Here is a 16,421-nt window from a genome sequence, read left to right as displayed (position 1 = left end):
CTTCACAGCTGTCATTATTATAGTGCATAAGACCAGTCCAAGCATGTCACCCATACTGCTACATTCATTAAGAGAAAATACCTTCTCTTCAATTTCTGCTTTAAGTTGTTCCTTAAGGGATAACAGTTCGTTTTTCAAACATGAGAGCTCACTTTCCTAAAAACAATTAGATAAAAACAATTATTAGCTACACTTCACCTGGAAAAAAGAAAACAGTTCAAAATGAGACCATAATAAATAGAAATATTCATTATAAACAAATAAAAGTTCCATTTATTCAATAGAACCAACTTATCCATAAAGTTTGCATGCCAAGAGGTATTTACAACTCATTTTCAGAATCACAGAATCGTTTAGGGTGGAAAAGACCTTTAAGATCATCAAGTCCAACCGTTAACCTCATGCTGCCAAGTCTGTTACTAAACCACATCCCTAAGCAACGCATCTCCATATGTAACACAGCTAGGACTTCCCCTGAAGCAAAACTGGGTCCTAAATGTCAAAATATCAACAAAATCAAGCAACTCAATCACTTGAATAACAGATGATCAAAGAAGCAGTTACCAAATTAAAAAAAAAAACATGTAGACTTGAGTCACACCTCCTTCTATTAAAAAAAAAAAATCTAACTGAAAGCTCTGTGAAGAAATATTCTGTGAAGGGAAATGTCAGCCAAATACTGAATTTTAAGTAGATGCTGCAGAACTACACTGTGAAAGTCTTGCGGGGATGTTGGCTCTCAGAATATTTCTCAAAGCTAAGCTTTCCAGAGAGAAAAAAAAAAAAAGAGCAGCAATGCATCTCTAGACTTGGAAGTTTTGTTTTAGTTTGTTGTAAAAAGAGCTGAAGTACTATTAAGAAACAGATACTGGACCAAAACTGTTCAGGGTAAAAACTTTAAATGCTTGTTAGAACAATGGGGCGGGGTGTGGAATCCAACTATTTAATACAAAAGTTTCTTATTCAGACAGTGAGGTTAGAATGTGATGCACTATCAGGAGAAATAGACAGAAAAGCACAGCTACTTCAATTTATTTTTAGAAACATCTGGAGTTTTGAATGCACATAATAAAATCTGTAAGAAAATAACAGTAAACAGAGATTAGTGGGTTGACCTTTACTGTTCAGTCCCACTAAAGCAGACACTTAACCCCCCAAATGTTAAATAGGAAGAAGTCTAATACGATATTTATAATTATATTACACTTTAGGGACAGCAGCCCCTCCATTTAATTTATTGCTGAAGAATACGCCTTACCAATGATCTTTTTGATGATAACTGCTCTTGCTCTTTTAGTTTATAAAGATTTAACTCTGCATCTTTTTCTTCAACCATTTTATCATATTCATGCTGTATTAAAAAAAAACCCAACCAACAAAATTGAAACATTTGACTAAATGTTACAATTATAGATCTACCTAGTCCTCAAACATTACTCATTTTTTCAAATAAGGCTCTTCTGAAGATTCAGAAAGCACTATAAACAAACATGGATGCTTCAGCAGAAACTGTAAAGCAGAAAATGCACAAGCACTATTATTTTGTGGGCTGACAGAGAATGCTTTATCTCTAGGCAGCAGTACATGTTGCAGCACATAAAAGCTAGCCATGTTATTTTTATTAGTGGTATCTGCTAAATATACCACAAAACAGAGCAATAAGGAATGTAAATTAAAATATGCTAAGTTAAACTGCTGAGGGTGGTAATCTCCTCATAAAGAGGCCCAAACTGATACTGAAGAATACTGCTTTAGGATGGTATCAAACGAAGCCTGAATATTAAAAAAAAATCCTACAAATTTAGATACATGGAATTTATCTTCCAGTAGGCATGTTTTCAAAATCTTTAGATGTATTTATTTTTAGACGATGAAAAATTAAGCATGTATTCAACTTCATTTTCCTAGACTCAGGTCTTTATTGTGAAATGTCACTTTCTAAATCATAATATTCTGGGTTTGAAAAGTTTTTACTTAACATAGTATCACACATTACAAACCACAGAAATCAGTAAAACCTCTTACCTTGTGTTTTTCCATAAGTGCCACCATTTCAGTTATTTTGTGTTGACATCGGATATCAGTTTCTCTCTGTGTTACTGTTGCTTCATCAGCAAGTAACCTCATCTTTTCTACCTGTTAGCAACAGGTTTCATTTAATTCATGAAAAATTAACAGTGTATTTAAAAAAAAAAAAAAACAAAAATCTTAGTTTCATTTCTTCTTACCCCTGTGGGTGCAAGGTATATAGTCTCATTTAATGTAGTCTTCATTTGCTTTTAAGATGTTTTTCAAATCCTACGTCTTTTATACATATTGTTAAAATGGGCAAATAAACCTAGATTAAAAGTACATCCATTCTTCCATGGCAGTGTCATTTCAAACCACAAGGCCCTTTCAAGCACTCTGCCCTAACTTTTTTTGATATTACCATCAAAAAACTGTGGGCAGGAAAGTACTAATATGGGAACAGTTATAATCTAATTTGCTTATGCTGTATTTACACCAAGAATAGGATTTCTGTGAACAATATCTTGACAAAAATTTTTAACTGGGTTCTTATTTTTGAAGACATATACAAATACTTCAACTTAAGGATTTAATGTACTAAAGCTTTGCTCACATGCATACACAGGAAGTTCCATTTATGTCGATAAGACTGCTACATAAGAGCAAGGGCTATGGCCAATATAGCTTCATAAAACCATCATACATCAAAAAAATAATTAAAAGTTACACTAAAAATTAACAACTCTCACCTCTTCAAGAAGTTTGTTTTCATTTACTTTTTTTGTTTCAATGTCTTTTTGATAGATGTCAACTGTTTCCTTATGTTGCTTGTTCATATTTTCCATCTCTAACTGTAATTTATTCACCTTTTGAGAACACAGAATTATTGCTGTTATTTGTTCAGGAATAAATGCCAATAATTTTTTTTTACCTCTTATTTTCGAGCAGAACCCCTCTGCTACTTTTCAGGTATATGACTGAACTGTCCTATTTAATGTTCAGCTTTTTTTAATAAAGAGTTGAACTTTGGCCTGAAGTGAGTTAGAAAACACTCATAAAAACAATGGCAACACCACAATTTTATGCCAGTTTTAATTTAATTTTATTTTAATTTAATACCAGTTTTATGCGCCCCAGTCAATAAAAGAGTCCTAAAGCTAGAGGCTAGTCAATCACAAAGCATCATTCCAATATCCATTAGCAATCTGACACTATTCTGCCTTTTGACTCTCTAGTATTGCTTGCATGGAATGCAAGGTGGCAAAATGAAGCATAACTGAGAGTCTCCTAAAATAGTCTCCTAAGACTCAGCAGTATGACTGTATTATGTTTACAACTAAATTTTTTTTTGACTAATTAAGAAGTGAAGAAACAGTTTATCTAGAAATAGTTTATTTTCAGAATTTTATTTAGTTCTGAAGAAGATTAATTCCTTTGAGCTGCTAATATTAATGAGAATTTGGTATGAAACAAATAGGAATAGTGATTTCCTAAGTGGTCACTCTAAATGCTGTGAATTCTTTGAGAAAAAGATACAGATGGAGACTTTATTCCTTCCCTTGTAAATCTATTTAAGATTTTATCTGTTTTATGATATATTTTTCTCCCAAGTGTGCATTTTGATTATAATTTTTCCTTTTAAGTTTCTCATAAGAATACCCTCAAAACAGTCTACATCTTCCTTGAAGTGTGGTACCCAAAACTGGACACAGTATTCTAATCAGAGACTTATCACTGCAGAACACAGTAAAAGAACTGCCTACAGTGAATAAGATATGCATTTCTTTTAATTGCTTTTCTATTGCAGTGGGGTGGCATTACTGAATAATGTTCAGCACACTATCAAACAAAAAAGAACAGGACTCATTAGGAATGTAATTCCTTGAGATGTGATGTCCATCTCTTACAAATGTCTGATAGGCCAGTCAGTGCCCACTGATTAAAAATGGAAGCATCTTCCAAAAATTATGGACTCATTCCTGTAAAATCCGTATCCCAGATCCATAAACCAGTTAAGAATGTGCTTAACATGTATTATCATTAGTCACTCTGGCACTTAAAACATTCAGGGTTTGTGCTTTACCCTCACCTTGTACATGAAGTTATTTAAACCTACCTTCACTTCATAAGTACTAATTTTCTTGCTTTCTGCAGTAATTTTCTTTTTTAGCACCTTATTCTGTTAAAATAAAGTAAACCAAACACTATACTTTAATAAGTTAATGGAATTATGTAATGATTTAACTGTATCAGGTAGGTTGGAATCTTCAAAATTCCATCTTTCAGCAAGCAAATAACTCTCTTGTGCAGTTCAGGTTCCAGATCGATTCTCCAGACAAAAGATGGCTCAACTATTTCAATAATGCTATTACTTCATGACTTTATGAAAGACTGCTCATGGACAACAACGGAGAATAACGAAAGAGGGTGCAGTATGGGAAGAAAAACTAAGATGCTGCTGACAGAAAATGTGCAGATGTCATGACAAAAAATACAAATTACATATTTTACAGTACAGTTATTAACTATTTGTCCTAATGCACAACTCTTTTCTACTGTTGGTAACTGAGATTGATATACTTGAAATAATAACCTATGATACCATGTACTAAATGAAAATAGTAAAATTTTCTTAAATTGCATTTTTCAAAAGTAAGGATAATTTTACAAATCAAGTAATTCCAAAGGTGACTCCTTAATTTGCTCAGAGTTAGGATAAGAAAGAAAATGTTATAAATTACATAGGTATATCTAAAGATATCACACCAGACAAAAACTGTTGAAAAGTAACAGCTACTACAAAATACCATGTTTTATTTATTTGTGACTTTTAAAAACTGTACATACCTCCTGTTGCAACTCTTCAATGCATTTGGTTTTATTTTCCATCTGTTTCTTTACATTATTGAACTAAAAGAGATATTTCAAGCATTAATTAGTGAACTCCTAAAAAATGACTCACTGTGTTAGGGATTACTGCCAACGTTCTTAAACATGCATTTGCACAAGTCTGATTAATTCCAGTGGGAAACACATGCTAACATGATACAGTGATTAAAGTTTTAACCATAAAGTACTACAAGAATTTTGCTAGCCCAGTATCACCAACATTAATAGCAGAGAACCAGTTCTGCAGTGGTTGTAGAGTTTAGAAAGAAAAAGAAATAGCAACTTCGCAAGTTAAAAAATAATCTTACATGAAGTTCTCTACAGTCCATGAAAAAATGAATATTCATACCTTATTTTCTAGAATCTTCAACTGCTTCTCCTTTCTTGAAATTTCATTTTCAATACTCTTAGCCTGGAATTATAATTGTAAATCTTTGACTTTTACAATAAAATTTTGAAATCCATTATGTTGTTAAAAAAACAGGTGTACTTTGAAACTACAGTAACAAAGTAAAAATATTTGAACATATTTAAACTAAGAGTCATATTACATATTGAAAGCCAATCCATACCCCATCCATCACTAAGTGGGTATACAGAAATTAAAAAAAGGGGTTCTCTGCCTGAAATCTAACAGATCTGGACTTTAAGCCTCCGTGTAAAGAAAGAGTAAACATCCCAGTGAAAGCCCTTGTCTTTTAAAAGAAAAGGGCTCAGCATGTGTACATATGTTGACTCAATTGGTAGCAGCACTGAGAGAGGAAAGCCTCTGTAAGAGATTACATCCCAAGGTAGAGATTTTCAGAAAAAAAAAAAAGGTTTACATTTAGATTTTGTCCTACAGGTTATGTTAAACATTTTCATGATAAAGCACCTATGGCATACATTTTCTTCTCTTTCATCCAGTTTACTTTTAATCTCTTCGCCTTTCTTTGCCATCTTCTCCTTCAAAGACTCCAGTTCATTTCTAAATGCCAAATTAACAAGCATTAGTAAATATTCACTTAATAATTTTAACTTCTTTTCACTACTGCTAAATAAACCCATACTTTATTTTCTAAAAAGAACTACTAATATTGATGAGAACTTCATAAGCTGTTCAATGAAAATGTTCTTAAAAGATGCAAAGTGACTGGTAAGTTAATGTCTGACCTGTACATACTTTTTATAAATATGGAAAGATGTTCCCCTTACAGTGAGTGAAATATATTCTAATCTGTAATACCGTAATGCATCTATGAAACATAGAAGGCTGCCTGTCTACTGGGTTGGTAGTACAGAGACTACTTCAGAGAATAACATTTAACCAGTTTCACCTTTTCACATTTAAACCATAACCTTTAACTTCTGCTTTCATTTCCTTCACACCTAAGATGTTAATGCAGAACAGGATAGCTCTCTGTATGCAATAGGAAGCTACAGCAAAAATTATTCCTTTACCAATAGGTATCATTAATTTGTAGAAGCTTCTACATGGCCAACATCAATACTAAATAGTTTCTGTTTAGCTATGTAGCCTAAAAAAAGCATTAATCTAAAAATCACAGAAAGCCACATATGAACACAACATGTAGACTAACTGTGAAGGAATTGAGTCTACTTCCTTTAATAATATTGTACATTAATATTTGTTTTTACTTGCCTTAGCTGGCCATTTGCTTCTTCCAGGTTTTGAACTAGCTGCTTTGTATTTTCTTCCTTTTTTCTACTATTCTAAATAAAGACCCATGTAAGTAAAATGAATAAAATTCTAAGTGACATCCTAAAAAAACTCAAAGACATCTTAAGCAGTATCTTGACCTGCCTGATTCACAAGGGTAACTGCACTCCCTTTGTATTTTAAACACAAAAAAATAGTTCTACAGAACCATGTCATGTTGCAGTTTACCATATGATTTGTATTTTAAATTGACTGTTCTTTTAAAACAGCTGGAAGTTTACAACTTGCCTCATGATTTTCTTGCAGTTTCTTGAGTTCTGTAGCCATACCACTTTTCTCTTGTGCTATTTGTTCCTTTTCTAATAAAAGCTTATTGATATACACTGTTAGTTCTTCATTCTTTAGCCTAATTTAAAAGAAATGGTCAAGAGAGATAAGAACATGCATTTTGAAATTTCCTTTTAAGTTGAATTTATCTGTTACAAAATATTACTTCATGCTGAAAAAAGTTCAGGCCTGTATCTACAATTTAAGCTTTGCGGCAAAGTTACAGTGATGCAAACAGGTGACAGAAGGAAAGAAAATGAGAGTCAACATTTATATAAATATAATGGTTGTTGAAGATGAGGTAGTTCAATATCCAGCTCAACACAGGGTTAATAAATTCAGAATCTTTCTCTTCATGTTAACCCAACTAAGTCACAGAGATACAGAACAAATACATACATACAAATACAGAAAATGTAGTTTATAAATATAACAGATCTTATAATGTGTGCATAGGTTCAAAGTTTCATTAGAAAACAATCATAGATCATTTCATTGTATATTAAAGTAACTTCTATGTAACACAAAAAAAATTAAATACTGTATTTTCAAAAATGATCATACGCCTCTCGTTCAAGATCTGTATTCAGGGTCGCAAGCTGTTTTAAATAATTTTGTTCCTTTTCAGCTGTACTAGTCAGTTGTAATTTCAAATCATGGATTTCTTCCTGTAGAAGAAAAAGTGTTTTGGGTATTCCTATGTAAACTACAAGTCGTGAAAGCTATCAGAAATGAACTGACAACACAAAGCTTTAAGATGAAACAAAATGACACACATGCCATAAATTAGCCAGACTGTATCTTTACATCTCTCTGGTGTGATGTGGAAGTAGTGTGAGATATTGAACTCTGATACAAGTGCTAAATGTGTTCCCTATTGTAAGTCTAACTAACTACTCTGTAAAATCGCTGACAAAATCAGCTCTCCTTGGACATTATTTTAAAGAAAGACATTTGCTTCAGACATCATAAGCTTTTGCATTCACCTAAATAATAAGAAATTTAAAAACAAACAAACAAAAAAAATCACAGAATTCCAGTACTATGTGATAGAATAAGCACGTATTTTGGATACATCCCAAACCACAAAGCAAAACTCTTCCCTCAGAAATTTGGTGCCATTACAAGATAAGGCAAGCCTTGTAACGTAATGTAGTTTATAATATGTAAATGCTTTGGATACTGTTTCCTCCAAATAACTGGTGACGCAGCGATACCACAGGCGCTGGCAGGCAGTTCATGGGAGCAGGAGGGAGATAGAGAGGCATCAGTTTTTAAGCACAGCACGTAATGAACTTCTGGAATTTCTCATCACAGGAGGCGGCAAATGGTATGAGGAGGTTCAAAATCAGAAGAGACAAGTGCACACCTACAAGTCCATAAACTGACAGCAAAGGCAACTGATAGGGATGTGTCCTCAAACATCCTTAATGCAGCCACTGCAGGAACGTAAGGGGAAGGCACGGTAGGGAACAGCCAGGCCCCTCTGGTGCATCGCACCTCCTGCCGCCACTGTCACAGCAGAGCCGTGCGCTGGGTGGAGCACTGCTCTGACTAGGTGATATTTCTTAGGTTCTTATGTAAGAGTGATAATGTGTAACAACTATTTATAAAAACATGTTACTATCACCCTTTATTCAGACCTCTCTGATTTGGAGAACATTTTTCATTTCTTTTTCTCTCTCCTGCAGATTTTCTACAGTAGTCTCAAGATCTTTCTTCTTCACTAGAAGTCCTTCAACTTTTCCCTGTTTAAGAACATCAGTGAAACTCAATTCAGGAAACTCAATGCACAGTATAGAAGGAACAAACATACATGGTAAAATGCTAACCTGGTTTCACACTATCTTACTTTAGCTGATGCAGTTTCTTGTTAGACTTGTAAATACAAGATCATAACTAAAATAATCCTGTATTAAAAGTGTACTTCATATAGCTTAGACTTCTGTAACAGAAAATGGGCCTGTGTCACAGATCTGTAGGGTTCACAGAGACCTGAGCAAATTAACTCAGGAAACTTCCCTATAAGTAAGAAAGAACAAGCAGTATAATGGGAATACATGGAACAGGGTGTTATAACCCAAAAGACCTTTCTGCACGCTCTGAAAAGGGACATGTATCAGCCCATTACATAACGCTTTCTGGATACTAAACACTGCAGTATGGAGGACACCTCACCATAGCTAACACCCCACAAACAGCATAATAGTCAGAACAGATTTGTGAAGTAATACACCTATGGAACTTATGAAATTACTTATTAGTTTCTTCATTTTGTCACACATAACCTTTCCACAAATTCCACTGCCCGTTCTGGGTGGTGTCAGAAGCTTGGTTATCCTTTAAACACCAAAATGAGGTCAGCCTTTACAAGGCTTAATTTTTAGAAGATTATTATGAAGAACCCTAGCCACTCAAGGAATTATCTTTATTGTCAAAAAGTACTTGATCTCTTAGCCTTAAATGTCACATGCGTGGTGCTCACAAGGTTTGTGCTAAGGTTCATCACCAAAAAAAAAAAAAAGAAGTATTTTTCAGAAAGGTTCAGAATGAGGAAAGAATGGGTACTAGGCATAACTAAAAAAGGGGAATCTTTATGTCTAGAGGGAGTGGTACTTGAATAGGTGTGAATGAAGAAGGAAATGACCAGAAATCTTGACAAGAAAACCAAAACAAAGCAGAACAAAAGAAAAACAGTGGAAAGAATCAAATCCTTCAAAGAAAACACTGAAATAGTCTAAAAGACAGGTAAGGGAGTTTAGTAGCAACATTAAAGCAGCTTAGACAGTGTTTTTATATGGCATTTAAGATACGTAGAAAGCAAGAGAGACTTCATATGAAAAGTAAATGCCATGAGACTAATAAAATGAACATTTACCAGTGTTTCTGACAGTTCTTCAAGTTGCATTTCTTTGTCACATTTTAGTTTAGTCATCTCTTCTACAGCACATGTAAAGTTAATTGATCAGAAATAATTTTATATATTTAGCAGGCAGTATAAAGCATTTATCCCTTTGCAGTACCCAATTTTCAAAACTTCTTGGATTAAGTTCAGAAATTGTAAAGATGAATTATGATTTAATCTAAATGTAGAGTTGAAATTATTCAAAAAGACATTTCAAATACATATCTGAATGGAAACTAATCATTCCTCCTAAGTAAATTTCAGAGCCTATTATGTTTTCCACAATTATGGCTTCAAATAAACTGTGGACTGTAAGAACGGAGTAATCTCCAAGTACTGATGCATCTGCATTTTTCCAGAAAAATATCTGGAAAATATTCACATGGATATGCTGAAAAAGGAAACCACTTATTAGTAACTTCAAAATGTTTTCTATGTTCACATTCACATTACTGGTATTTTTTGCAAGTACTGGACACCAAACTCATTTTTGCTCTGGAATTCTCACAGGTCAAATCTCACCTTGTTCTAGACAAGCATTAGCAGTTAACTTTTCAACACTTTAGATGCCCTCAATACACACAAGGACATCAAATTATATTTCTCATCTATTGTATCAGGACTAGAGACATATGCTGCACACTGGGCTAAAGAAGATCTCTTACTCTTCAGGCTAAGAAGCGCATATTTAGAAATCACAGGATATCAAAGAAATATTTAAAGCTAACCACTGTCAGTGTCATTCTACACCCAACATGGGGAGAGTGGTCTGCAGGAAAGCTTAATGCAAGTATTTTGTCTGTGCTACAAGCTACAGAAGTCATTCCTGGAATCTACTGTTCAGCGGTCTAACACTACCTCTCCAACAGGTCTGCAGTGCTACCAGTCTTAACTGGGAGAGTGCAGAGAAACCAGAATGCCTTCCAGGAGAATCCATGTATATATGGTCTTACTACTGGAGGTCTGCTGTTAGACTGTTGCCAGCTGCAACAACTACCAAAGAAAAGGGAGTCAGATGAGTAAAAATACATGTAAGCATTCCTGACAGGTACAGGGTTCTGTAAAACCATTTTTCCAAGCACTAAGGACAGTCCATTTTCAGAAAACAACAGAAAACATTTTTATTACTACCTAGCTCATTTTCTTTCTTTCTACAAATCTTACCCAGTTCAGCAGACTTATTTCTGAGCTCCAAGGTAAGTTGCTTTGACTCATCTTCATATTTCTCCAATCTAAAAAAATGGTAATAAAAAAACCCCTGTATAGTACAAAGCAGTGCATTTGAAACTTAAAGGGCAATAAGACAAAGTCTTATCACAAGGATTTTAAGAACATTTGCCTTTCAACAGGCAGATGATATATCTGCCTGCAACATGTATCAGATTTCACTTTTACAACTTTGGAACAGCAGACATAAAAGTAAACAAATATATACATATATAAGTCCGTATTTCTTAAAAATAGAATTATGAAAGTTGGGGGGGGGGAATTTGCTTTCTTATAGGCCAGAATCAACCAGCACAACTGAAAAAAATTACATTAAATTCTCTGCATTTAGACCACTGTGTCAAAGAAACAAATTTCAGCTTCATATCCCTTTGTTCTTGGATTTGTCATAAACTGCAACTACTTAGAAAACGTCTTAATGCCACATACCCAAAAATCACTGTTTCTTGAAAAACTCAGTTGTGGTAATGAATTAAAATACATCTTTATTGATCTGTTCTCATTTTTAGGAGGTTGATTTTAGTTGCTATTAGGTTCTTTGACAAATACACAATTTTTAAAACTACAGAAAACCTGAAATACATTAATAATAGGCATCAGGATTAAACAGTACTATTATCACATACAGAAGAATATTTTCCTCACTAAATGTTCCATTAATAAAGAACTGTCTAGATTACCGCTCTGTTAGTTAAGAGCTGCATCCACATAAAACCAAACAGCATAACTGTCTTCAGGTGCTAATAATTAAAATAACCAGACAGGTGAAGGACTTTAGAAAAAAAAGTTATTAGTGATTACAAAAAAATGTAATTACACCAGATCACATACGAAGTTTAGGTTTTATTCCCAGCAGCTCAGTAATCTAATATACTATCTATAAGATCATTCTTTGAATTCAAACTGTTTAATTTACCTATTTTGTTCTTTTTGCAGCATGCTTTTGAAATTGGAAATAGAAGTCTCAAACTCCTCTATCAGGGATGCATGCAAAGCCTTAGTTTTTTTACATTCTTCCACCTGTGCTTCTTTTTCTCCAGTGACCTGAATTAATGCTTTCACTGCAGTCTGCAATTCGTTTTCTAAGCTCTTTTGAGTAACCTTCAAAAAAATTATATATTTCTAAACATGTTTTGCAAGAAACAACCACAATTGTTTCATATCTAAAGTATCGGTAATTATTTATGCAATTACTTGTTTAACGTATTCATACCGGAAAACCATAAGCAAGCTATACCTCTGTTTTTTGCAATGAAGCTTTGGCCTCTTCCAGTTCTGCCCTCAAATGTTCTTGATTGATCTGGGATTCCTTTAACATTTCTCCTTCATGTCCTAAGCAAAAAGATACATGCTTACATTTAAGAAAAGTAGGATATTTACTAAAAAATGTTTGCATTTCTATTTAACGGATAAATACATTCCTACAACTTAATCAAGTTACATAATGTATTTATGTCATTGTTAAGGAAAAAGCCTCCAAGATATTTATACAACTTACTAAGTAACAGCAACCAAAATGTAAAATTACATATATTTATGGAATTTAACAAAATGCAGCCACTTACATGTATATGGCATAAAAACAATACTAAAACCTGCCTCCCCACTCCCCAGGGAAGAGAAGGCTAAAAATTGCCTCAGTTCTAAAGAACAAAGGTACTTGCATCAAATACTATAAATATTTTGTAATATAAATGGCTTAAAAATGCTGAAAATCAAGTTCTGAAACGTAAGTTTCCTCAGTGGCACCTGACTGTAAGTCTGCAAAACTCAAGCGATGTATTTTCCCCTTGTGATCTTCAAAAGCCCTCACTGCTTGACTCGCCCTTGAAAAAGAACCCTTCATAAATAGTTATACTTCCAATCCCAGTCAATCATTTGCCTATTTGCAAATCAGATTCCATTTAAAAGCTGTAACATTTTGGGGGGTTATTTGGCAAAAGTATGAAAATAGGTCTTGTTGAACACAGAACAAGGGCTACTATTTATGGGCTACTATGAACAAATATTATACTTTAAAGACCCTTCACTAACTTGATTTCAAACAGATCAATCCAGTAACCAGGAAAAATACTTCTACCTACTACTGTGCCATGTTTACTGTACAAGGCCAACTGAAAAGGAAAAATCTCCAGAATAGGGGCAGGGTTATACAGTGTCCTGGTAAAAATTACTTCTATTACAGAGAAGGAATGACAGGGTACGTGGCACCTTTACAGTAGTACAGCATGTTCACACTAGTTTATTGAAGAGTAAATTAAAATCCCTCGCAACAAAGCTGTTATGTCAGTACAAAAACAGGGTGTAGCCTAAGCCTAAAGAGAAAACCCTTGTTATGAAATAAGGGCCTAGATTTTAACATAAGCAGATTAGCCTACCAGTCCTGATCCCCCATCAGCAGCTTCTGTTCCAAACAAAAATATGGCCTGCAAGGCCCCAAAATTCTGCTGCTGACAAGTAACTGGGTAAAATTATCATGATCCTGTTTTCTGTATTTCTACAACCAACTACATTTTAACATAGCAGAGAGAACTCTTACTTTTTGCTTCTACTAAGTCAGCAATCTTATTTTTGGATTCCTGCAGCTGAGCCTTGATGTCTCTTATTATATCATCTTTTTCATCACTCTGTATGGTAAGAACTGAAATCTAACAAAATTAAAATAATATCATAATGAAGTCTAGAAAAAAGGACAGATTCTCATTTTCATTTGTGCACTATGTATGATTAGCATACATACTGCTGTCATTCGAGTTAAATGAAGTGGTTGGTCTTAGCCAAATGTTGATCAAGTCATATTACTCTGGATGAAAAATCTCTTCAGTTCAAAATCAAAACATGAATTCCAACAGACTAAAGATACTGGGACATCACTAAAGTTAGCAGAATCTGATTTAAATGCAGCTCTAGCTGGTTTTTTTGTCCTTTTTACTGATACCCAGAAACACTGCTTGCCCCTTTGCAATGTCACACCCATCCTCAGAAAAAACAACTCTTGACCTACCCAGATACAGATGGATGCTCAGCTTCTCATAGTCCTGCTTACAAACTAAAAATTCTCATAATAATTAATTTCTTCAACTTAATCAGTCTTCCATCATGGTTACCTCATCAGCACTACAAAAAAGCTACTCTAATCTTAGGATTCCTAAACTCCTAAACAGCCTGTGGTCTGTTATGCATTCTAATCCTTCTTCCCACCTTCTCTCTCCCCAGATATGAACTATACCTTTCTTAACTATGAGGAGATGACTGCTTTGCTAATTTTATGCTTCTGCACAAGTCACTTTATAAAGGCAAGTATGTATAGAGAACAGAAAGAGTATTCAATGTTTACATGGTGCTTTTAAATCCTGTCACTAAGATGTCCTGTTCTGATACAGCAACCTAGTTCACATTTTATTCCAAATAAGCAACACAGAAGGAACACACCACTGAAAGATCATTTGCAATATTAACTTCCATCCTTCCAAAATACAAATATTTTACAAACAACTGAGCACTTTTTAAAATAAGTATTTTCATTTTATGTATCAGTAAGTCACAAAAGCAAATTAGAGGTCAAATATTAAAGAAACTGCAAGATTTCTTTCAAAAATAAAGCTGTACATATTAGATTGTAAAACGGAGCAAACCTGGTTTTCCTTCATACTGACTTCCAGTTTGCATTCTTTTTCAAACTTGTCCACTTTTTCTGCTTCTTCTTTTACTTTTAAGATATAGTAACATCCGTAGTTAATATACTAGCTAAAATATACACCAAGTAAAATACAATTTCCAGTTTAAGATTGCTTATAACTGTACAGCTGTACAATTTGTTCCCTAAAGAGCAATTGTTGAGGTCATGTTTGAAATTATTTTCTAATGAGACAAAATAACCTTTGCACCAACTTTCCACAGAATTAGTCCATTATTCCATGTATTACTTAATAGTTTGTTATAAGAAACTAACAGAAATGCAAGTGTAAAAATGAAAGTCACATTGTAAATAAAGCAAGTATTTAATTAAAATTTCTGTAGTTACACACTAGTGCATTATCAGTTAAATAAACCAACTACATAAAATAAGTAGTGATCCCTAGACTGTACTTCATAGACAAAACCTAGACTTTGAGTGACTATTTGAAAAATAAAGTTCCAAATCTGACCCAGTGGAAAACCAATAAGAGGACCCATGCATTTAAAAGCAGGCAGCATGAATAAAAGAGGGTCCAGACTGTCACAGTGTTAACTGTTCACCATTCTAGCACTCAGATCTTTCTAGCCTGAAACTGCATGCAATAAAACCCATCAAGTACAAAATTGTTAAGCCTGAAGCATAAACACAATAAACAGTATTCTCACATTTGAAACACATTTCCAATCTGGTGTTCTCTGCTTGCACACGAAGCTCTTCAAATGACATTATCATTCTCTAAAAATAAAATTCAATATATACATTCATACACTTTCAGTAATGAAGAATTGTTTATGGTTTGTAAACAAACAGTGTTACAAGCTCGTTCATATTTGTAGGAGAAATTTTGTTAAAAAAAAAATTCAGAGCACAAACATATGAACGTTATAATTACTCAAAGTTGGAAGTTTAAAAATTTCTGTACTCAAGATCTAAACAATTTCAAGGATGAAATATTTTTACTGGTCCATGTTGGTAGATCCCTAACACAATGGAGGAGTTGTTGTGCTTTCCTTAGTTGCTACAACAACCTGTAATTAATGTTTAACCATGTACTCTCTGACTCCACTTAATATCAAGTTCATCACTGCCAAACAATGATGTCTCACATTTCTCTATTATAAATATACTAGGGTCTTATGTTCCACACTGGAATAATTAACAACAAAAATATGATTAATTAATTTGGCAAGACTGCACATCTTTATCAAATTAAAAAGGCAAAACCCCTCTTTAAGTCAAGAAATATTCACACCTTATACTTCTTATTTCATATAACCCCTCTGCAGTGCTGGGTCCAGCTCTAGGGGCACCAACAGCAGCAGGACACAGACCTGCTCGAGCGGGGCCAGAGGAGGCCACAAAGATGCTCGGGGGGGCTGGAGCACCCCCCTGTGAGGACAGGCTGAGAGAGTTGGGGGGGTTCAGCTGGAGAAGAGAAGGCTCCGGGGAGACCTTAGAGTGGCCTCCCAGGACTGAAAGGGCCTACAGGAAAGGGGGGAGGGACTCTTCATCAGGGGGAGTAGGGATAGGACAAGGAGTAATGGTTTTAAACTGACAGAGGGGAGATTTAGATCAGCTCTAAGGCAGAAATTGTTCCCTGTGAGGGTGGTGAGGCCCTGGCACAGGATGCCCAGAGAAGCTGCGGCTGCCCCCTCCCTGGAAGGGTTCAAGGCCAGGTTGGACGGGGCTTTGGGCAACCTGGGCTAGTGGAAGGTGTCCCTGCC

At 34.5% G+C, this 16,421-nt stretch overlaps 1 protein-coding gene across 1 annotated transcript in view; it reads right to left on the bottom strand.

Annotated features, from left to right (window-relative positions):
- The window catches only part of SYCP1 (synaptonemal complex protein 1), a 23,888-nt gene that overhangs the window by 2,243 nt on the left and 5,224 nt on the right, over positions 1-16,421 (bottom strand). The window contains exons 8-25 of the mRNA XM_074893897.1: positions 15,363-15,432; positions 14,654-14,727; positions 13,558-13,666; positions 12,256-12,350; positions 11,935-12,119; positions 10,956-11,023; positions 9,765-9,826; positions 7,451-7,554; positions 6,848-6,965; positions 6,542-6,612; positions 5,785-5,866; positions 5,249-5,311; positions 4,858-4,920; positions 4,127-4,189; positions 2,760-2,876; positions 2,026-2,136; positions 1,259-1,351; positions 82-156 (exon numbers count right to left, since the gene is read on the bottom strand). Of these exons, the coding sequence (XP_074749998.1) occupies positions 82-156; positions 1,259-1,351; positions 2,026-2,136; positions 2,760-2,876; positions 4,127-4,189; positions 4,858-4,920; positions 5,249-5,311; positions 5,785-5,866; positions 6,542-6,612; positions 6,848-6,965; positions 7,451-7,554; positions 9,765-9,826; positions 10,956-11,023; positions 11,935-12,119; positions 12,256-12,350; positions 13,558-13,666; positions 14,654-14,727; positions 15,363-15,432 (1,623 nt within the window). The remainder of the gene's footprint in view (positions 1-81; positions 157-1,258; positions 1,352-2,025; positions 2,137-2,759; positions 2,877-4,126; positions 4,190-4,857; positions 4,921-5,248; positions 5,312-5,784; positions 5,867-6,541; positions 6,613-6,847; positions 6,966-7,450; positions 7,555-9,764; positions 9,827-10,955; positions 11,024-11,934; positions 12,120-12,255; positions 12,351-13,557; positions 13,667-14,653; positions 14,728-15,362; positions 15,433-16,421) is intronic.

The sequence above is a fragment of the Strix uralensis genome, chromosome 24 (assembly GCF_047716275.1).
Source record: "Strix uralensis isolate ZFMK-TIS-50842 chromosome 24, bStrUra1, whole genome shotgun sequence".
In the NCBI taxonomy this organism is placed as follows: Eukaryota; Metazoa; Chordata; class Aves; order Strigiformes; family Strigidae; genus Strix; species Strix uralensis.
This window is presented reverse-complemented; position numbering and strand designations above follow the sequence as displayed.